The 22448-nt window shown below is 50.1% G+C and overlaps 1 protein-coding gene across 2 annotated transcripts; it reads left to right on the forward strand.

Moving 5' to 3' along the window:
- The first annotated feature begins 12375 nt into the window (after positions 1 to 12375).
- Positions 12376 to 21153, forward strand: LOC140419970 (uncharacterized). 2 transcript variants are annotated; one of them, XM_072504007.1, is made up of 3 exons: positions 12376 to 12794; positions 15212 to 15536; positions 18835 to 21153. In XM_072504007.1, the coding sequence occupies exon 3, from the start codon at positions 19181 to 19183 to the stop codon at positions 20105 to 20107; it is 927 nt and encodes a 308-aa protein (XP_072360108.1). In that variant the 5' UTR covers positions 12376 to 12794; positions 15212 to 15536; positions 18835 to 19180; the 3' UTR covers positions 20108 to 21153. The 2 variants fall into 2 exon arrangements, with proteins under 2 accessions (XP_072360108.1, XP_072360109.1); XM_072504008.1 differs by lacking the exon at positions 15212 to 15536.
- The last annotated feature ends 1295 nt before the right edge of the window (positions 21154 to 22448 follow it).

Below are 22448 nucleotides of genomic sequence, written 5' to 3' on the forward strand. Positions count from 1 at the left end.
GTGCCTTACGCCTTGCTCGAGAAGGTAGAAGGGGAGCTCACTCATTTGGAAACTTTGGGTATTATCAGGCCCGTCCGTTTCGCTGACTGGGCAGCACCAATTGTACCTGTAATGAAGCCAGATGCCACAGTTCGCTTGTGCAGCGACTATAAACTTACAGTGAATACACGGCTTCCCTACTCGACCGATATCCAATGCCTCGCATAGTGGATCTCTACACAAAGCTTGCAGGTGGACTCTCGTTCACAAAATGAGATATGAGTCACGCCTACCTACAGTTGGAGCTGGACCCTGCCTCCCGACCATATGTAACGATTAATACACACCGGGGCCTGTATGAATGTACACGTTTGCCCTTTGGAGTATCCTCTGCCTGCGCTATTTTTCAACGCGTTATGGAGGGCATTTGAGAGGTTTACCGTGTGGCGCTGTCTACTTAGATGACGTTTCGATCACAGGGACGTTGGAGCAGGAGCATTTGGAAAATCTGGAGGCTGTCGTTACTCTTTTCGGAGGCTGGCGTCTGGTTACGTCGCACAAAGTGCGTCTTTCAGGCAAAGGAAGTAGTCTACCTGGGTTATCGGGTGGAACACGAAGGTTTGCACCCCGTCGCAGAGAAGGTGCGTGCAATTCAACAGGCCCCCGCCCCGACTGACACTTCGAATCTTTGTTCTTTTCTTGGCCTCGTAAACTATTACGGGAAGTTCCTCCCCAATCTGGCAACTACGCTGGCCCCGTTGCATCTTCTGCTAAAGACAAATCACACCTGGGTTTGGGGTCAGCCGCAAGAAACTGCTTTCCGGCGGGTAAAACAACAATTGTCGTCGTCCGGGTTACTAACCCACTATGATCCTGGAAAGCCTTTGCTTGTCACATGTGACGCATCCCCTTATGGTATTGGGGTCATCCTGTCCCACAAGATGGAGAACAGGGCCGAGCGGCCGATAGCTTTCGCCTCCCGCACATTGACTGCAGCGGAAAAAAAGTATGCGCAGATCGAGGAGGGCCTTGCAGTGGTCTTTGCGGTGAAACGTTTCCGCCAGTACGTGTATGGCCGCCACTTCACTTTCGTGACTGATCATAAGCCTCTGCTGGGACTTTTCAGAGAGGATAAGCCAATACCGCCCATTGCTTCCGCACGGATCCAGCGCTGGGCTTTGTTGCTCGCTGCATACGAGTATTCTCTGGAGCACAAACCAGGAACGCAGATAGCGAATGCCGACGCACTGAGCCGATTGCCTTTATCGACCGGCCACATGTCGACCCCCACGACCGGTGAGGTGGTTGCAACCCTAAATTTTATGGACACCTTGCCTATCACGGCATCACAAATCCGTGAGTAGACCCAGACGGAGCCAGTCCTGTCAAAGGTTCGACACATAGTCCTGTATGGTGGGCAGCAGAGACAGCTCCCAGGCGAGTTGCAGGCATTTTCCTCCAGTCTGTCAGAATTCAGCGTGGAAGACGGCATCCTCATGTGGGGGACGCGTGTGATTGTGCCGGAAAAAGGACAGGAACTGATACTAAGAGACTTGCACAATGGGCATCCAGGTGTGACCAAAATGAAAATGTTGGCCCGGAGTTATGTTTGGTAGCCAGGCATCGACACCGACATTGAGAAGGTGGCCCAAAACTGCTCCATTTGCCAGGAGCTTCAGAAGCTTCCGCCGGCCGCGCCCCTACATCACTGGGAATGGCCAGGGCGGCCTTGGGCACGCTTGCATGCAGATTTTGCAGGCCCTTTTCAAGGATCCATGTTCCTTCTATTAATCGACGCCCAGTCTAAATGGCTAGCGGTGCATAAGATGCAGGGGACAACGTCCTGCGCAACAATTGAGAAGATGCGTTTGTCTTTTAGTACACATGGCCTCCCCAAGGTGCTGGTCACGGATAACGGCACTCCATTCACCAGTGAGGAGTTTGCGAGGTTCATTAAGATGAACGGCATACACCATATCCACACTGCCCCTTACCACCCGGCTTTAAATGGGTTGGCAGAGCGCGCAGTGCAGACATTCAAACGAGGCCCAAAGAAGCAGTCTTCCGGGTCAATGGACACGAGACTGGCTCGCTTTTTGTTTTCGTATGGAACCACCCCCCATGCGATGACTGGGGTAGCTCCCGCAGAACTCCTAATGGGCCGGAGACTTCGCACCCGCCTTAGTATGGTTTTCCCAGACATTGGCGCAAAGGTACGCCGCACACAAGAACGGCAGGGACAGGGTTTTTCTCGGCATCGGCCAATTCGGCAGTTTGCACCCGGTGACCCAGCGTTTGTTCGCAATTTTGCTGGTGGTGCCCAGTGGGTCCCTGGCGTAATCTTTTGCCAAACGGGCCCTATATCTTACCAGGTGCAAGCCCAGGGTCGTCTCCAGCGCAAACATGTAGACCACGTTCGGTCCAGAAGACTATCCCTTCCAAAGATTCCCCGCCCCCGGAGTTCATTTCTACAGCCGCAGAGACCAGAGACAATGGTCCTCACAATCTTCCTCTGGTGCCTCACTCACAGCCTGCGCAGGTCGTTACAGACCCGCATGGAGATAGAGACGCCGAGATGACAGAGGCAGCAGACTCTGACTCCGAGATGGAGACACAGGACGCATCAGAGGGGGAATCCTCGGGCACACGGGCCGTGGATGTACAACCGTTACGCCGTTCATCACGGAAGCGCCGGTCTCCGTCTCGTTACACGCCGCCCGATCCAGCGCCTCGTGCGAATGGTGTCCGGCCTGCGGCAAAACGAGTCCGACGCCCTCCTTCGCCAGGGTCTTCGGTGGATTCCTTGGACTTCGGGGGGGGGGGGGGGGGGGGGGGGGGGTGTTATAACCTGCCTGCTTACCATTGGCTGGAGACTAATGACAATCCCACAATCTTGTGGGAGTATGAGCTTCCCCAATGAGGGGGGCGGAGAAATCATTAGCAGACTCCCTGTATAAATAAAGCTGGCCAGTTTGGAACTAGCAGGATGGAGTAAGCAGCAAGTGAGGTTGCTGCTGTTGTGTATTTATATGTTATTGTAAATAAATGTTATTTCTTTGTATCCTTGAAACTCGTGCTGGATTCTTCTTGGCCCTCACAAAAAGGGGGCAATTACCAGGTGACATAGGTTTAAGGTGCGAGGGGCAAAGTTTAGAGGAGATGTACGAGGCAAGTTTTTTACACAGAGGGTAGTGGATGCCTGGAACTCGCTGCCGGAGGAGGTGGTGGAAGCAGGGGTGATCGTGATGTTTAAGGGACATCTTGACAAATACATGAATAGGATGGTAATAGAGGGATACGGACCCCGGAAGTGTAGAAGATTTTAGTTTAGACGGGCAGCATGTTCGGCACAGGCTTCGAGGGCCGGAGGCCCTGTTCCTGTGCTGTACTTTTCTCTGTTCTTTGTTCACACTGCTCACAGACTCAGATTTTATTAATGCTCTGCTCACTGCATCAGCCTCCATCACCACTCGGCTCAGGGCCACAGCCTCTGTGGCTCCACTGCTCCCATCCCCCCACTGAGCCGCTCACGGCCTCAGCCTCCGTCACCACTCGGCTCAGGGCCACGGCCTCTGTGGCTCCACTGCTCCCATCCCCCCATCCCATTACTGAGCCACTCACAGCCTCGGCCTCAGTCACTACTGTTTGGGGCCTGAGCCTCTGTGACCGCACCACCCACTGCCTCGGTCTGAGAACATTCTGCTCACAGCACTGCCTTCTCCGAGGCCAAAATACTGTGGGTGGAGACTGCCAGTTAGAATGCAAATCAACACAACAGACTTCAACTGGCATCTAAAAAGTGACTGGGTGGTAACATAGAAAATAGAAGCAGGAGGAGGCCATTCAGCCCTTCGAGCCTGCTCCACCCTTCATTATGATCATGGCTGATCATCAAGTTCAATACTCTGATCCCGCCTTCCCCATATCCCTTTATCCCTTTAGTCCCAAGAGCGATATCTAATTCCTCTTGAATTACACAACTACTTTTTGGCCTCAACTACTTTTTGTGTTGGCGAATTCCACAGATTCCCCACTCTCTGGGTGAAGAAATTTCTCCTCACCTCAGTCCTAAAAGGTTTACCCCTTATCCTCAAACTATGACCCCTAGTTCTGGACTCGCCCACCATTGAGAACATTCTTTCTGAATCTACCCTGTCTAATCCTGTTAAAATTTTGTAATTTCTTTGGGATCCTCTCTCATTCTTTTAAACGCCAATGAATTTTATCCTAACCGATTTAGTCTCTCCTCATATGACAGTCCCGCCATCCCTGGGATCAGCCTGGTAAATCTTCGCTGCACTCTCTCCACAGCAAGAACATCTTTCCTCAGATAAGAATACTAAAACTGCGCACAATATTCCAGGTGTGGCCTCAGCAATGCCCTATACAATTGCAGTAAAACATCTCGATTCCAATAATTAAATCCTCTCGCTATGAAGGCCAACATACTATTTGCCTTCTTTACTGCCTTCTGAACCTGTGCGCTTACTTTCAGCGACTGATGCACGAGGACACCAAGTTCTCGCTGAGTACCCACCTCTCACAATTTACACCCATTCAAATAATAATCTGCTTCACTATTTTTGCTCCCAAAGCTGGAGCTGAATATGGAAGTGAAAGGGGATTGAGACATGAAGGGAGGGAGACTGGTACCGAACGAGTATCTGCCTTTACCACAGAACTTGGTGTCCAAGGCATTGCTGACTCACGGCACCGAGGACCCTGGTTCGATCCCGGCCCCAGGTCACTGTCCGTGTGGAGTTTGCACATTCTCGCAGTGACTGTGTGGGTCCCATCCCCACAACCCAAAAAAGATGTGCAGGGTAGTTGGATTGGCCATGCTAAATTGTCCCTTAATTGTAAAAAAATAATTGGCTGCTCTAAATTTATTTTAAAAAAGAACTTGGTGTCCAAGCCAGAGTGAAAAAGGAGGTAGTCGAGACACTGATGGGTTAAACGTTGACAGTGAGGTATTTGACAGACTGAATTTACTGAAAATCGGCAAGTTACCAGAACCGGATGAGACAAGTTTACGGATACGGAGTTTATATTAACTACAAAGGAGACGAACACAGCAGGAGAACAGCAGAGGTTACAGAGATAGGGAGGGTCACAGGGGCTGAAGGAGGTTGCAGAATTCAGGAGTGTTGTAGGGGTAGACAATGTTACAGAGATAGAGAGGGTCGTCGGGGCTAAAATAATTTTTACACAGAGAGGGAAACCTATATGGATAGCAGGATGCTGGGGACAGAGGAAGGGATGTAGGGTTGTGCATGAAGGTCCCTCCTTCTCAATGTTGCCCCTCACCTGAGGTATGGTAATCCTCAGGTTAAATCACCACAAGTTAGCTCTCCCCCTCAAAGGGGAAAGCAGCCTATGGTCATCTGCAACTATTGCGACTTACTTACTTTACTGTAGGGGAGCGAACTATTATAGAGATAGGGAAGGTTGTTGGGGCTGTATGATGTATGAAAGTTCAGGTGGGGTGTCACATCAATAGGAGGTTTCAAAGATAGGAAGCGTTGTAGGGATGGGAGGAAGCTACAGAGATAGGAAGCGTTGTAGGGATGGGAGGAAGCTACAGAGATAGGAAGTGTTGTAGGGATGGGAGGAAGCTACAGAGATAGAGAGAGTTGTAGGGGCTGGAGGATGTGACAGAGACAGGGAGAATTGTACAGTTGAGAGAAGGTAACAGGCATGGGGTGGTATTAAGAGTCTCAACACAGTAACTGGGATGGAGAGAGTTTTATGGCTATTGGGATTATCAGACAAGGGAGCAATTGAGGGGATACAGCAATAGTGAGTATTTTTAGAGGCTGGGGAAGATTACAGCTCTGTGTGCATTGTGGGGGCATCGAGGATTTAACAGAAAAAAAAGAGGTTGGAGGGGGTTAAAGTGGTTTTAGAGATAAGGTAGGGTTGCAGGGGCTTTAGGGTTGCAGCATCTGGAGGAGATTGCTGTAATTTGACGTGCTATCTAAGAGTTGAGCTAACGGGTGTTATGGAGGGTGGAGGGGATGTAGGAACTGAAGAATATTACAACGATAAACAGGGTTATACCTCTTAATGAGGTTGGAGAAATAGGGATAGTTTTGGGATTGGAGGAGGACACAGAGATAGGAAGGGTTGTAGGAGCTGGAGGATATAGGATGTAGCCTCTGAATGACAAACTCAGATCGGAAGGGGCGAAGGTTTAGTGGATCGTAAAGAGAACTGGAGGGTTCTAGTGGGAGGAAAATGTGAGATTGATGGGGATCGTTGCAGAGATTGGAATTGGTAACAGAGATAGGGCGAGTTAGATGGTCTGGATGTACCGAGAGAGATAGGGCGTGGGGTTCTGCGGTTCCCCAGCCGCGTGGTTCTCGGCGGCGCGCCATTCGCCGGCGGCCGGATTCTTTTTGTTTAAATATTTTATTGGAGGCATTTTCAAATATATACTTAACAAAGAAGAAAAACACAAAATAACCATGGCAACAGCGAACAGCCACAACATCCTTACTCCCTCCCCCCACCTCAACTTGGTGCCACCCCGGGCCTTCCCCCCGCCACCCCCCCCCCCCCGTTTTTTAAAAGAAACATTTCATTGATGTATTTCTTTGGCATTGTAACAGCAACAAAATAACAATGTACATAACAAGGAAAATATTAACCTAGTGCAAATACCACCTCCCTCTCCCACAGGTTCAACAATTACTTACCCCCCTAATCATAGAATTTTTTTTTACAGTGCAGAAGGAGGCCATTCAGCCCATCGAGTCTGCACCGGCTCTTGGAAAGGGCACCTACCCAAGGTCAACACCTCCACCCTATCCCCATAACCCAGTAACCCCACCCAACACTAAGGACAAGTTTGGACACTAAGGACAATTTGTCATGACCAATCCACCTAACCTGCACATCTTTGGACTGTGGGAGGAAACCGGAGCACGCGGAGGAAACCCACGCACACACGGGGAGGATGTGCAGACTCCGCACAGACAGTGACCCAAGCCGGAATCGAACCTGGGACCCTGGAGCTGTGAAGCAATTGTGCTATCCACAATGCTACCGTGCTGCCCATAATCAACGCGAGCCTAACCCCCCCCCCCCCCTTCTGCTGATGATTAATTCTCTGCAAAGAAGTTGACGGATTGTTGCCACCTCCGGGTGAACCCTAACAGAGACTCTCATGGCAAACTTAATTTTCTCCAGGCAGAGGAAGCCAGCCATGTCCAAAAGCCAGGTCTCCGATTTCGGGGGCTTTGAGTCCCTCCATGCCAGTAATATCCATCTCCGGGCTACCAGGGAAGCAAAGGCCAGAACATCTGCCTCTTTCTCCTCCTGGATTCCCGGATCCGGCGACAACCTGAAAATCGCCACCTCTGGACTCATTGCCACCCTCGTATTTAATACCTTGGACATGACGTCGGCAAACCCCTGCCAAAATCCCCAGCCTTGGACATGCCCAGAACATGTGGACATGGTTCACTGGCCCCCCCGCGCACTTCGCACACCTGTCCTCCACCCCAAAGAATCTGCTCATCCGAGCCACTGTCATGTGGGCCGGTGAACGGCCTTAAATTGGATCAGGCTGAGCCTGGCACATGTTGCGGTCGCGTTGACCCGACTCAACGCGTCTGCCCAAAGGCCCTCCTCTAACTCTCCCCCCAGCTCCTCCTCCCACATTTGCTTCAGCTCCTCAGTCTGCGTCTCCTCCGATCCCATAAGCTCTTTATATATGTCCGAGGCGCTTCCCTCTCCTATCCATCCTCTAGAAACCACCCTATCCTGAATCCCCCTTAACGGCAGGAGTGGGAAGGTTGGTACCTGCTTCCGCAAAAAGTCCCGCACCTGCAGATATCGAAATTCATTTCCCCCCGCCAATGCAAACTTCTCCTCCAGCGCCCTCATACTCGGAAAACTCCCCTCTATAAACATGTCGCCCATCCTCTCGATCCCCGCTCTCCGCCAAATTCGGAACCCCCCCGTCCATCCTCCCCGGGGCAAAGCAGTGATTATCGCAGATTGGGGACCATACCGATGCCCCCTCTGCTTCCACGTCCCCTCCACTGCCCCCAGACTCTCAGGCCGCCACCACCACTCAGACTGGTGGAGTACCGCGCTGGCGGGAATGGTAGAGGCGCTGTTACCAACGCCCTCAGACTTGTGCCCTTGCAAGAAACCGCCTCCATGCGCACCCACGCCGGCTTCCCCCCCACCAGTCATCTCCTCACCATGGCTATGTTAGCCGCCCAGTAATAATTGCTGAAATTCGGCAGCGCCAGCTCACGATCCCCCTAACTCCACTCGAGCATTGCCCTCTTCACCCGCGAGGACTTGCCCCCCGTCACACACAGCCCACAATAACTTTATTGACCCGCTGAAAAAAGGACTGCGGGATGAAGATGGGGAGGCATTGAAAAATGAATAGGAATCTTGGGAGGACCGTCATTTTTACCGTTTAATCTCTGCCCGCCAGAGACAACGGGAGCGCATTCCATTTCCGGATCCCTCCTTCATCTGATCCTCCAGCCGGGCCAAATTCTATTTAGTCGCAAATCCATCGCCACTCGGATACCTAGGTACCTGAAACTGTCCCCTACCACTCTGAATGGCAGATCCCGCAGTCGTCTCTCCTGATCTCTCGCCTGGACCACAAACATCTTGCTCTTCCCCATATTGAGCTTATACCCCGAAACCATCCTGGATGACCTGCATCAACTGCTCGGATGGTCGCAGCGCCGCCACCCCAGGCGTCCGGTCCTCGGCCATGCTGTCTCCTGCTGCAGCTTCAACACAGCTCTTGGCTAACTTTTTATTTCTGCCTTTTCGTGCACTTCTGGTTCTTTGCTCCATACACGAATACGTGGAAACAGTGTCCAATTGATTCAGCCTTTGAATTTACTGTTTAAAACCAGAAAAAAGTCCAGGGGAAAGGTCCAAAAGTCCGACCAGAGCGGGAGCCACCAAATGTGCAACTTACTCCTTCATAGCCGCCACCGGAAGTCTCCATCCATAGCCGCCACCGGAAGTCCAGAGTTGGTGAATTGGCCACTCTACATTGCTCCTTAATTGGAAAGAATGAATTGGGTACTCTAAATTTAAAAAAAAAACACTCCTGTCTCTGCCTGGAATGGACCCACATTGGTCATTGCTAATCTTTTCCTTTTCACATTCCTATAGGAGCTTTTCCAGTCGTTTTTTATGTTTATCGCTCTCATATTCTATTTTCTCTTGATCAGTTTCTTGATCCTCCTTTGCTGAATTCTCAAACAAGTTCTCAATCCTCAGGCTTACGACTATTTTGGCCACTTTATGAGTCTCCTCCATTGATCTAATGGAATCTTTAACATTTCTTGTTAGCCACGGTTGCATCACTTTTCCTGTTGGATTTTTGCTCCTTAAAGGAATCTATGTTTGTTGTATTTGTGTGAAATAAGAGTCGCCAAAGTCCCAGAGGACCAGAGTCTGCTTTGCCCTCTTGAGAGAGAGAGAGCTGACTGGTGGTGATTGAATCTGACGGTCACCACACCTCAGGCAAGGGGCAATGTTGAAAAGGTGGGGCCTTCATGGATAACCTCAGCCGGTACGGGAGTTGAACCCCCTGATGTTGGAGTCGCTTTGCATCACAAACCAGCCATCCAGCCAACTGAGTTAATTCTCCCTGGTGTGAACTCGTTGGTGTTTCCGCAGGTTGGATAACGTGGTGATGGCCTTCTCACACGGAGAGCAGGTGAACGGCCTCTCCCCAGTGTGAACTCGCTGGTGTGTCTGCAGGCTGGATAACTCAGAGAATTTATTTCCACACTGAGAGCAGGTGAACAGCCTCTCCCCAGTGTGAATTCGCTGATGTCTCCACAGGTGAGAGAAACCATGGATATGTGGGGACTGCAGGTGGGATAACTGAGTGACTCCCTTCCCACACTGAGAGCAGGTGAACGGCCTCTCCCCAGTATGAACTCGCTGGTGTATCTGCAGGTTGGATGAGGAAATGAATCCCTTCCCACACTGAGAGCAGGTGAACGGCCACTTGCCGCTATGAACTCGCTCGTGTATCTGCAGGCTGATCAACTGAATGAATCCCTCCCCACACTGAGAGCAGGTGAATGGTCTCTCTCCAGTGTGAACTCGCTGGTGTGTCCGCAGACTGGATAACTGACTGAATCCTTTCTCACACTGAGAGCAGGTGAACGGCCTCTCCCCGGTGTGAACTCGCTGGTGTGTCTGCAGGTCAGAATACTGAGTGAATCCCTTCTCACACTAAGAGCAGGTGAAGGGCCTCTCCCCAGTGTGACTACGTTGATGAATCTCCAGCGCAGATGGGACTCTGAATCCCTTCCCAGTTCCCACATTTCCATCGTTTCTCCATATTCTGGGTCTATCGTGTCTCTCCAGGGCAGACAATCAGTTGACGCCTTGTTCACACACAGAACACGTGTACGGTCTCTCCCCACTGTGAATGGTGTGATGTTTTTTTCAGGCTGTGTAACTGGTTAAAGCTCTTTCCACAGTCAGTGCTCTGGAACACTCTCAGTCGGGTGTGTGTGGCTTGGTGCTTTTCCAGTCATACTGATGTTCAAAATCTTCTCAAGCTGACAGACGAGGCAAACATTTCTCCTTCTAGATTTAAAGTCCGATGACGTTCAGGCCCTGATGAATCGAGTGACCCAGTCTGATCGAGACGTTTAGTTTGAGATATCAGTCTGTAATTCCTCCTTTTCTAATATCTTGTAAAAACAATTTACAAAAGACATCAGTGTCAGTACAGCAGAAATTAAGAACAGACGGGGACTTCGGTTGCGACATGTCGGGAGCGGCCGCATGTGAGGCAGCTCTCATCCGGGGACTTTGTTTTCCATCTTTCTCAGGCCTCTCCGCAGTGTGAACTCACTGGTGTGTCTGCAGGCTGGATAACTCAGAGAATTTATTTCCACACTGAGAGCTGGTGAACAGCCTCTCCCCAGTGTGAACTTGCTGATGTCTCCGCAGATGAGATAACTGAGTGAATCACTTCCCACACTGAACAGTTGAATGGCTTATGCCCAGTGTGAACTCGCTGGTGTGTCTGTCGATGGGATAACTGAGTGAATCCCTTCCCACCCTGAGCAGTTGAACGGCCTCTCCCCAGTGTGAACTCGCTGGTGTGTCTGTAGGCGGGATAACACAGTGAATCCCTCCCGACACTGAGCACAGGTGAACGGCCTCTCCCCAGTGTGAATGCGTTGATGAATCTCAAGTTGAGATGGTGCATTGAATCCCTTCCCACAGTCCCCACATATCCACGGTTTCTCCATGTTTTGTGTCTCCTTGTGTCTCTCCAGGTCAGAAAATTAGTTGGAAGTCTCGTTCACACGTGTCACTCCCTGCTGTGAATGGCACAATGTTGATTCATGCGGGGGGGGGGGGGGGGGGGTCTCAGTGCTTTTCCAGTCACAATGATGTTTAAAATCCTTTAGAGGCTGTCAGATTAGGCAAACAGTTCTTCTTCCCTTCTAGATTCAAAGGCTGATGATAGTCAGATCCCAGGGAATCTGGTGACTCTGTCAGATCGAGACGTTACGTTTGAGATTTCTGTCTGTAATTCCTCCTCTTCTCATATCCTGTAAAAGGAGTTTACAAAAGACATCACTGTCAGCACAGGATAGAAATTCAGGACAGACAATTCTAGTTCCTGGAGACCATTCTTTCCTCTCTCATTCCCCAATACCGAGTCTCTAACGCCTCTTTCTCCCTGTCTTCAGGGAGCGGACTTGGAGGGGCAGAGTCTCGGAGCAGTCAGTATAAAGACCTTTCCTGGGGGATTCACGGCCTAGTTTCCAGGGAGTGGACTGAGAGGTCCGGATTTTCGGAGCTCAATGAAAAAACCTTTCCTTGGGGATTCACGGCCTACTCGCCAGGGTGTGATTTTGGAGCCGGAATTTGAATATCTTACGTTGGGAATGCGCTGCCCAGTCTCCAGGTAACGGATCGGAGCTGGAGGACTGAGAGCCGACTGGTCCTCCAGCCAATCAGAGATAATGAGGGGCGGGCCTGGAGGACTGAGACTGCCGCTTGGCCCTCCAGCCAGTCAGAGTTAATGAGGTGCGGGTCTGGAGGACTGTGTCAGCCATTTGAGTGAATGAGGGGCGGGATTGGAGGACTGAAACAAACGCATGGTCCTCCAGCACGCAGTGAATGAGGGGCGGGTCTGGAGGACTCAGAGAGCCGCTCGGTCCTCCAGTCAATCAGAGAGAATGAGGGGCGGGGCTAGAGGACGGAGACAGCCGCTCGGTCCTTCAGCCAGTCAGAGAGAATGAGGGGCGGGTCTGGAGGACTCAGAGAGCCGCTCGGTCCTTCAGCCAGTCAGAGTGAATGAGGGGCGGGGTCTAACCTTATTGTTTCCCCTCCCCATCCTCCACTCACTGAACAAATATTTTGGGCATTAACTTGAGCCTGGTCCTGGGAAAGAATTTCCCGAACCAGAATCAGGGAGCTGACAACTATTCATCAGGTTTTGCGGCTCCACAGTGTATTTCCAAATCCTTCCACCCACCTCCTGAGTTTTGCTCGGGCTCTCCAAAACGAACAGGCCCATTATTCCGAATGCGCATGCTCCAAACACCGACAATGCCGCTTGCGTCCCAACGTCGACCGGTAATGCGCATGTCCATAGCAGAGAGGCAGCTGCGCATGTGCAGAGACCCACCCCCCGCCCTGACTTCCCGCTGAAATGTTGACGAAAGGAAAGAGTGGGCCACCGGAAGGACTTTGGCCCTCCAGCCAATCAGAGCGCGGGCTTTGTGTGAATGAATATTGAGCTTTACCCAGACTGATACTTCCTCTTGTCTCCAACATCTGTGAGTAAAATACTTTATTTTCTCCCCCTTTCCATTTATTTTCTCATTCTGATCTTTAATTGGTGACTTGCAGCAACCGAAGGGAAAGGAAGTGAATCCAGGGAGGGTGCAAACTCTGCAAAGGTTGGCCCAGGTCTCTCTCTCTCTCTCTGAAAGACATTGACATCCTTTGCTCCCTCAGCTTGACACATTTATTTGTCTGGCTAAAATGATGGTACCTTTTATGATTCGCCAGACCCGAGAACACCAAGATCACCTGTCTGCCACCCCCGAGAACAAAACCACACAACCTAGTCAGATGCCCCCTGTCAAGCTCCACTTAACACAGGAGGAGGTTGTGTTGACCCTGTACAGTCTCACTCCACACCCCCTCCACAGAAACCAGATCCAATTCCCCCTTCTACTTTCTCCTCACCTCATTCAGTGGAGCTTGCTTCGCAGACTGTAGATATCTGAAATCCTACCCTCACCCACGTCAGCAAGAGATAGAATCCAAATCATCAGAGACGGCAGGGGTGCTAAAGGAAACGCCGAGATCTCCTTACGTAGGAAATCATGCATCTAAGAAAATTAGAGCTCGCGAGTTGTAATTTTTCCACCAGTTCATCAAAACCAATAAACCTGCCGTTCACAAACAAGTCACCAAACTTTTCCAGAGCTTCCCTCCTCCAGGACCTAAATCTAAATCCGTAGGCAAAAAGTGGTGAGTCCCATAGAGAGGGGCCAACAACAATATTGAGCTGAGCCAATAGCGTTGCCTGAACTGTCTCCAAACCCTCAGTGTAGCCACCACCACAGGGCTCAAGGTACATTTCATAGGAGAAAACGGAAGCAAGGCATTAACCAAGGCCCGTAAACTGGACCCTGACAAGTGCCTGTCTCCATCTGCCCCCATATAGAATTCAGATCTCTGAATAACCCCAGCACCCTTTCAATATTGGCTGCTCAATAATAGAACAAAGAAAAGTACAGCACAGGAACAGGCCTTTCAGCCCTCCAAGCCTGTGCCGACCATGCTGCCCGACTAAACTACAATCTTCTACACTTCCTGGGTCCGTATCCCTCTATTCCCATCCTATTCATGTATTTGTCAAGACGCCCCTTAAATGTCACGATCGTCCCTGCTTCCACCACCTCCTCCGGTAGTGAGTTCCAGGCACCCACTACCCTCTGTGTAAAAAAACTTGCCTCGTACATCTACTCTAAACCTTGCCCCTCGCACCTTAAACCTATGCCCCCGAGTAATTGACCCCTCTACCCTGGGGAAAAGCCTCTGACTATCCACTCTGTCTATGCCCCTCACAATTTTGTAGATCTCTATCAGATCGCCCTTCAACCTCCGTCGTTCCAGTGAGAACAAACCAAGTTTATTCAACCGTTCCTCATAGCTAATGCTCTCCATACCAGGCAACATTCTGGTACATCTCTTCTGCACCCTCTCTAAAGTCTCCACATCCGTCTGGTAGTGTGGCGACCAGAATTGAACACTAAACTCCAAGTGTGGCCTAACTAAGGTTCTATACAGCTGCAACATGACTTGTCAATTCTTATACTCAATGCCCCGGCCAATGAAGGCAAGCATACTGTATGCCTTCTTGACTACCTTCTCCACCTGTGTTGCCCCTTTCAGTGACCTGTGTGGACCTGTACACCTAGATCTCTCTGACTTTCAATACTCTTGAGGGGTCTACCATTCACTGTATATTCCCTACCTGCATTAGACCTTCCAAAATGCATTACCTCACATTTGTTCGGATTAAACTCCATCTGCCATCTCTCCGCCCAAGTCTCCAAAACAATCTAAATCCTGCTGTATCCTCTGACAGTCCTCATCGCTATCCGCAATTCCACCAACCTTTGTGTCGTCTGCAAACTTACTAATCAGACTAGTTACATTTTCCTCCAAATCATTTATATATACTACAAACAGCAAAGGTCCCAGCACTGATCCCTGCGGAACACCACTAGTCACAGCCCTCCAATTAGAAAAGCATCCTTCCATTGCTCCTCTCTGCCTTCTATGACCTAGCCAGTTCTGTATCCACCTTGCCAGCTCACTCCTGATCCTGTGTGACTTCACCTTTTGTACTAGTCTACCATGAGGGACCTTGTCAAAGGCCTTACTGAAGTCCATATAGACAACATCCACTGCCCTACCTGCATCAATCATCTTAGTGACCTCCTCGAAAAACTCTATCAAGTTAGTGAGACATGACCTCCCCTTCACAAAACCATGCTGCCTCTCACTAATACGTCCATTTGCTTCCAAACGGGAGTAGATCCTGTCTCGAAGAATTCTCTCCAGTAATTTCCCTATCACTGACGTAACGTTCACCGGCCTGTAGTTCCCTGGATTATCCTTGCTACCCTTCTTAAACAGATGAAATATGGCTAAGCCTGTCTCTCTCTCTCTGCAGGAATGTCCTGCAAATCCTCGGGGTCCTTCCCACCCAAATGAAAGAAGTAATCAGCGTATTGATTTTAACATTGGATGATTTGTGAAGAAAGATAAAAGATAGGGAGACATTGGAAAAGAAACAGCAACCTCGGAAGGATGTTCATGTTAACCATCTGAACCCTGTCGGCCAAAGACAGTGGGAGGTTGCCACCTCTGCAAATCTGCCCTGACCTCATTCACCAGCCGAGCAAACTGACATTTCTGAAGAGAGGCCCACTCGTGGGCTACCTGGATTCCCAGATAACCAAGCTGGATCTGGCAAGGTTAAAAGGCAACATCCCCAGGTCAGCCCCCCTCTCTGGGGGATCACCAGATAATATGAGCTCTTGTCCGGATTTACTCTGTACCCAGAAAAGGAGTCAAAACTCCACAAAAGCTTCATTATCTCATCCATCATGGAGACTGGGTCCGTGATATAAAGAAGCAGATCATCTGCATACAGGGACACCCTGTGCTCTCTCCCTCGCCTCTCTAACCCTGTCCATCACCCGGAAAACCTCAACATAGTAGCCAATGGCTTTATTCATAGTATTATCGAATTCCTACAGTACAGAAGGAGGCAATTCGGCCCATCAAGTCTGCACCGCCCCTCTGAAAGAGCATCCTACCTAGGCCCACACCTCTACCCTATTCCTGTAACCCAACCATCCCCTTTTGGACACTAGGGGGATGTTTATCACGGCCGGTCCACCTCACCTGAACATCTTTGGTCTGTGGGAGGAAACCGGAGCTCCAGGAGGAAACCCACTCAGATACGAGGAGAAAGGGCAAACTCCACACAGACAGTCACCCAAGGCTGGAATTGAACCCGGGTCCATGGTGCTGTGAGGCAGCAGTGCTAACCACTGTGCCACCATGCCACCCCAAGGCAAACAGAAGCAGAGACAGTGGGCAACACTGCCTTGTGCCCCTATCCAACTGAAAATAACCTGAGCTCAGCATATTTGTATAAACACTAGTGGTGGGAGGCCTTTATAACAACGGATCCAAGGTATGAATTTCTGCCCCCCAATCTGCTCCATGAAGTTAGATGGGTTCTTGATTAATAAGGGGATCAGGGGTTATGGGGAGAACGCAGGAGAATGGGGATGAGAAAATATCAGCCATGATTGAATGGCGGAGCAGACTCGATGGGCCGAGTGGCCTAATTCTGCTCCTATGTCATATGGTCTTATGAAAGTCACCACCACTTTGGCCACCCCGAAGGAATCACAGACCTGGGCATAGATCGGTCAGACTAGGATCCAAAACACAATTAAAGTCTCCCCCCAAGATTAGCTGATGTGTGTCCAAGTCAGGAATAGAGGTCAGTAATTTATTAATATAAACTGTGATCGTCCCAATTCGGAGTGGACACATGTACTGGGACTATCAAGGTGCCCACGAAAGACCCACTGACAATCACGTGTCTCCCATTCGGATCTGTCAGAATTCGAAAAGCTGAAAAAGAAACGCTTTTACTTATCAACACTGCGGTCCCCTGGGACCTACATCTGTCGCACCCAAGCCTTCCGTAACCGTGTCTGATCCTGACCCGCAAATGGCTCTCCTGCAAAAACACCACATCCGCATTCAAACTCTTCACATAAGCGAATATCCCTGATCTCTTCACTAGACCGTTCAACGCCCTCACATCCTCACATTCCAAATGGCCAGTCGGATTGAGGGTTTACCCCCCACCCACCCCGTACCCCAGTCAGCCATATCCACCAAAAGAGATCATTCTAAAATGACTGAAAAAGTATCGGCATCGAGCCCACCTGAGTCGGCCACCAGGCCCCCAACAAAACAGAGCAAAGAGCAAGCTGTAGTCACTGTCGATAAACCCTCCCCATCCCCCAGCTCCTCATCCTCCAGCTCCCCATCCCCCAGCTCCCCATCCCCCAGCTCCCCATCCCCCAGCTCCCCATCCCCCAGCTTCCCATGCCCCAGCTCCCCATGCCCCAGCTCCCCATGCCCCAGCTCCCCATGCCCCAGCTCCCCATCCCCCAGCTCCCCATCCCCCAGCTCCCCATGCCCCAGCTCCCCATGCCCCAGCTCCCCATGCCCCAGCTCCCCATCCCCCAGCTCTCCATCCCCCAGCTCTCCATCCCCCAGCTCTCCATCCCCCAGCTCCCCATCCCCCAGCTCCCCATCTCCCTGCCTCTCATTAAAACCACAACCAAAAGCCCGAAGAACCCCCCCAGACCCTTAGCTCAACAATCCTTGCTCAACAATCCTTAACGCCAAACAGAACCAACACACTCAGCCCATAATCTAAAACCTATACTATGTTAATGAGCTGCAGTTACCCCCACCACTTCGTTCCCATTAACTACCTTCTTCAGCTCGCAGGGCAACTCCCCCCCGGGGCATATAAAACTGAGTAACCATAACAAACCCCCCCCTCCCACCTGCACCCAACTTTAAATAAAGGAAACCCCCACCCCCACAAAAAAACAGTCAAATACAAACTGGTACAAGAAACCCCAACAAGACCCCAAAACCACAATCCCTCTCCAAAAACAACAAGACCCCATATATAATACAAAAATACCGAGCCTGAGCTTCCTCACAAAAGCATCGGCATCATCCAGCGCCTCAAAAGTAGTGGTCTTTTGAATTAAAACTCACTGGGAGGTGTGCTGGGTAAACCACCCCAAACCGAACACCACGTATGAAAAGTGCAGCCTTGGGCTTGATAAATGCCGCCCTCTTTTTTGGCAGCTCCGCCCCCACATCCTGATGGGGCCTGATGGCATGGCTATCCCATTTGTAGTTACGGTGATCATTCGCCCACCTCAGGACTCGTTCCTTATCCCGGTAACTGTGGAACCTGACAGTAATTGCCCGAGGTGGCTCTCCTGGGCAAGGCGTCTGACAGAGCGAGTGATGGGCCCCATCCAGCTCAGGAAGGAACAACTGTTCACCCTCCCCACCATCTTCCCAAACATCCTGGACGTGTATTCAGTCGGGTGCGGGCCCTCCAATCCCTCCAGCAGCCCCATAACGCGAAGAGTTTGTCTCCTGAAGCGATTCTCTAAGTCGTCTACTTTGGCACATAGAGATTTGTTATTATCAGCCAAAAGACCATCTTAGCCTCTAAAGAGACAATCCGCTTGCTCTTCATCGAAAGAGCCACCCCCATGCCCTGCACCCTTTACCGTTTATCAATTGAATAGGAGCTGGGGGCTTCTCGGTTGATATAGGGAAATCCTCGGAGATAGTCGGCTGTTGTTAAGATGCCCATGAGCATCTCAACTGACAACACCATAACTTTCGCTTCGGCAGCAGCCGCCTCCGCCATTTTGTTTCCAATGAGCCTGGAAAAGAATCTGAATCGGATGACGATTCTTTGCCCGCTGGCTTCTTCAAACTTGGTTTCTTGGACATTTCCACAGTAATTGAGCTTTATCCCATTGACAAATTTGAAATATCCCCAAACCCCCTCAAAGACCGGGTGAAAAAGATGGAAAACAAAGTCCCCGGACGAGAGCTGCCTCATATGCGGCCGCTCCCGACATGTCGCAACCGGAAGTCCCCGTGTGTTCTGAGTTTCTGTCCTGTACTGACACTGATGTGTTTTGTAAATTGTTTTTACAGGACATTAGAAAAGGAGGAATTACAGACAGATATCTCAAACTAAGCGTCTCGATCAGACTGAGTCACTCGATTCATCAGGGCATGAACATCATCGGACTTTGAATCTAGAAGGAGAAATGTTTGCCTCGTCTGTTGGCTTGAGAAGATTTTAAAACATCAGTGTGACTGGAAAAGCACCGAGACACACACACCCGAGTGAGAGTGTTCCAGAGCACTGACTGTGGAAAGAGCTCTAATCAGTTACACAGCCTGAAAAAACAGCAGGAAGAGACCGTACACGTGTTGTGTGTGTGAACAAGGCGTCAACTGATTGTCTGCCCTGGAGAGACACAAATAGACCCAAAATATGGAGAAACGATGGAAATGTGGGGACTGTGGGAAGGGATTCAGATTCCCATCTGCGCTGGAGATTCATCGACGCATTCACACTGGGGAGAGGCCATTCACCTGCTCTCAGTGTGGGAAAGGATTCATTTCCTCATCCAACCTGCAGAGACACCAGCGAGTTTACACAGGGGAGAGGCCGTTTGCCTGCTCCCAGTGTGGGAAGGGATTCACTCAGTTGATCAGCCTGCAGATACACCAGCGAACTCACACTGGGGAGAGGTTGTTCACCTGCTCCCAGTGTGGGAAAGGATTCACTCGATTCGATAACTTGCAGTCACATCAGCGAGTTCACACTGGGGAGAGGCCGTTCACCTGCTCCCAGTGTGGGAAGGGATTCACTCGCTTATCCCACCTGCAGACACACCAGCGAGTTCACACTGGGGAGAAGCCATTCACCTGCTCCCAGTGTGGGAAGGCATTCACTCATATGTCCAGCCAGCAGTCACACCAGCGAGTTCACACTGGGGAGAGGACATTCGCCTGCTCCCAGTGTGGGAAGGGATTCACTCCGTTATCCCACCTGCAGATACACCAGCGAGTTCACACTGGGGAGAGGCCATTCACCTGTTCTCAGTGTGGGAAGACATTCACTTTGTTATCCAACCTGCGGGCACACCGTCGAGTTCACACTGGGGAGAAGCCATTCGCCTGCTCTCATTGTAGGAAGGGATTCACTCGGTTATCCAACCTACAGAGACACCAGCGAGTTCACACTGGGGAGAAGCCATTCACCTGCTCTCCGTGTGGGAAGGGATTCACTCAGTTATCCCATCTGCAGGCACATCAGCGAGTTCACACTGGGGAGAGTTTGTTCACCTGCTCTGAATGTGGGAAGGGATTCCGTGATTCATCGCAGCTTCTGAGACACAAACAAGTTCACAAGTGATTACAGGGGTTGGATTCTGCTGTTAGTGTTGCTACTCTCAATTACATCCAGGACTACATTTTGTTCATTCTGACAGTTGGTCAATGGGGATGGTTGGATAGTTTCCTCTACTGGACTGGCCGGTCTCATGACTTTGACTCCAGTGGGCTGTTGCTCTTCGAGCCTTGTTGCGAATACCTGGTTTCAAATTTCACAAGGATCACAGATTGAAAGTTGGTTTGGAAGTTGGAAGATGTTTCCTTCCCATTTCTGTTTGGATCCCCCTAAAGCATGCCACCTTGCCATGGAGATGGGCCATGGAGGGTACATGGTTCTTTTGTTTAATTTATCTCGTGTTTCTCGCAGAAGAAAATTATCAAGGTATGGGGCAGGTTGTCTGACATGGACTGAGAAACAACATTAAATGGTGTGATGGGAGACAGGCAATAACTAATATTTCAGGGGATTGGTTAGCTCAGTTGGCTGGATGGCTGGTTTGTGATACTGAGCGACACCAACAGCGTGGGTTCAACTGCCGTACCGGCTGAGGCCATCCATGAAGGCCCCGCCTCCTCAACATTGTCCCTCGTCTGAGGTGTGGTGACCCTCAGATTAAATCACCACCAGTCAGCTCACTCTCTCTCTCACAAAGGGGGATGCTCGTATGGAATTCTGACAATGGTACCAGCCAGTAACAAGGTTAAGATAAGTGAGTTATGTATACACGAGACCCAAGGATGGTCGATGAGGGGGTCTGGAAGGCATCATGAGTTCATGAGTAACCCCCTAGCTGTCCATGAGCTGATCACGCAATTCCCTGCTGCCCAGTAACCACTTTCATTGGATCTACCAGTCAATGTGTGTAATCTACAATCATTGTGATTGGATCGTGTCCGGCTGAGTTGGGCTGACTAACTATTTGAAATTGTATAAATGGTGATGATTCCCTTTGTTCAGTGGAGAGGTATCTGCCTTTGCCCAGAGGCTTACTCCCCGCCGGCGTTACAACAATAAACTGTTTGGTGTTTGAAGCGGACCTGAATGTCGAGGGATTCTTTTGGATTCATTCCCGCTCACAGGAGCATAACCTACTTTTGTATTCAATTGCCCTCACAATAAACAATAACATTCTATTAGCTTTCCTAATTACTTGTTGTACCTGTATACTCGCCTTTTGTGATTCATGCTCTTGGACACCCAGATCCCTCTGAATCTCAGAGCTCTGCAATCTCTCACCGTTTAGATAAGAAGCTTTTTTATTCTTCCTGCCAAAATGGACAATTTCACATTTTCCCACATTATTCTCCATTTTGCATATTTTTTCCACTCACTTAACCTATCTATATCACCTTGTAACCTCCTTGTGTCCTCTTCACAATTCACTTTCCTACCTTTCTTTGTATCATTGGAACATAGGAGCAGGACTTGGCCATTCAGCCCATCGAGCCTGCGCCAACATTCAATACAATCATGGCTGATCATCCACTTGAGTGAGTCTGTGTGAGTGAGTGAGTGAGTGATTGAGTGAGTATGTGGGAGTGAGTGAGTGATTCTGTGTGAGTGAGTGATTGAGTGAGTATGTGGGAGTGAGTGAGTGATTCTGTGTGAGTGAGTTTGGGTGAGTGAGTGAGTCTGTGTGAGTGAGTGAGTCTGTGGGAGTGAGTGAGTCTGAGTGAGTGAGTGAGTCTGGGTCCCCCACACTATCCCCATATCCCTTTGTGTTATTGCTATTTAGAAATCTGTCAGTCTCTGCTTTAAACACACTCAATGACTGAGTTTCCACAGCCCTCTGGGGTAGAGAATTCCAAAGATTCACAACCCTCTGAGTAAAAAAATGTCTCCTCCGAGACCGGTCCTAAGTGGCTTCCCCCTTATTTTGAAATTGTGTCCACTGGTTCCAGACTCCCCAACCAGGGGAAACATCTCACCTGCACCTCCCCTGTCTATTCCTTTCAGTATTTTGTAGGTTTCATTGTGATCACTTCTCATTATTTGACACTAGAGAATACAGGCCAGGTTTCTCCAATCTCTCCTCTAAGGGCAGTCCTGCCATCCCCGGAACAAGTCTGGTGAACCTTTGTTGCCCTTTCCCTCTGGCGACAAGGGCAGTAAAACTGCACACAGTCCTCCAGCTGCGGTCTGACCAGGGTTCTACACAACAGGTACATTCTGGACAGTCTCACGACTTTGCATTTATTTTATCCTGGATAGTATGGGGGAGGCGGTGGCCTAGTGGTATTGCCACTGGACGAGTAATCCAGAGACCCAGGTATTATTCTGGGGTTCGAATCCCACCAGGACAGATGGTGAAATTTTAATTCAATAAAAATTTGGAATTAAAAGTCTAATGATGACCATGAAA

The sequence above is a fragment of the Scyliorhinus torazame genome, chromosome 5, assembly GCF_047496885.1.
Source record: "Scyliorhinus torazame isolate Kashiwa2021f chromosome 5, sScyTor2.1, whole genome shotgun sequence".
Classification (NCBI taxonomy): domain Eukaryota; kingdom Metazoa; phylum Chordata; class Chondrichthyes; order Carcharhiniformes; family Scyliorhinidae; genus Scyliorhinus; species Scyliorhinus torazame.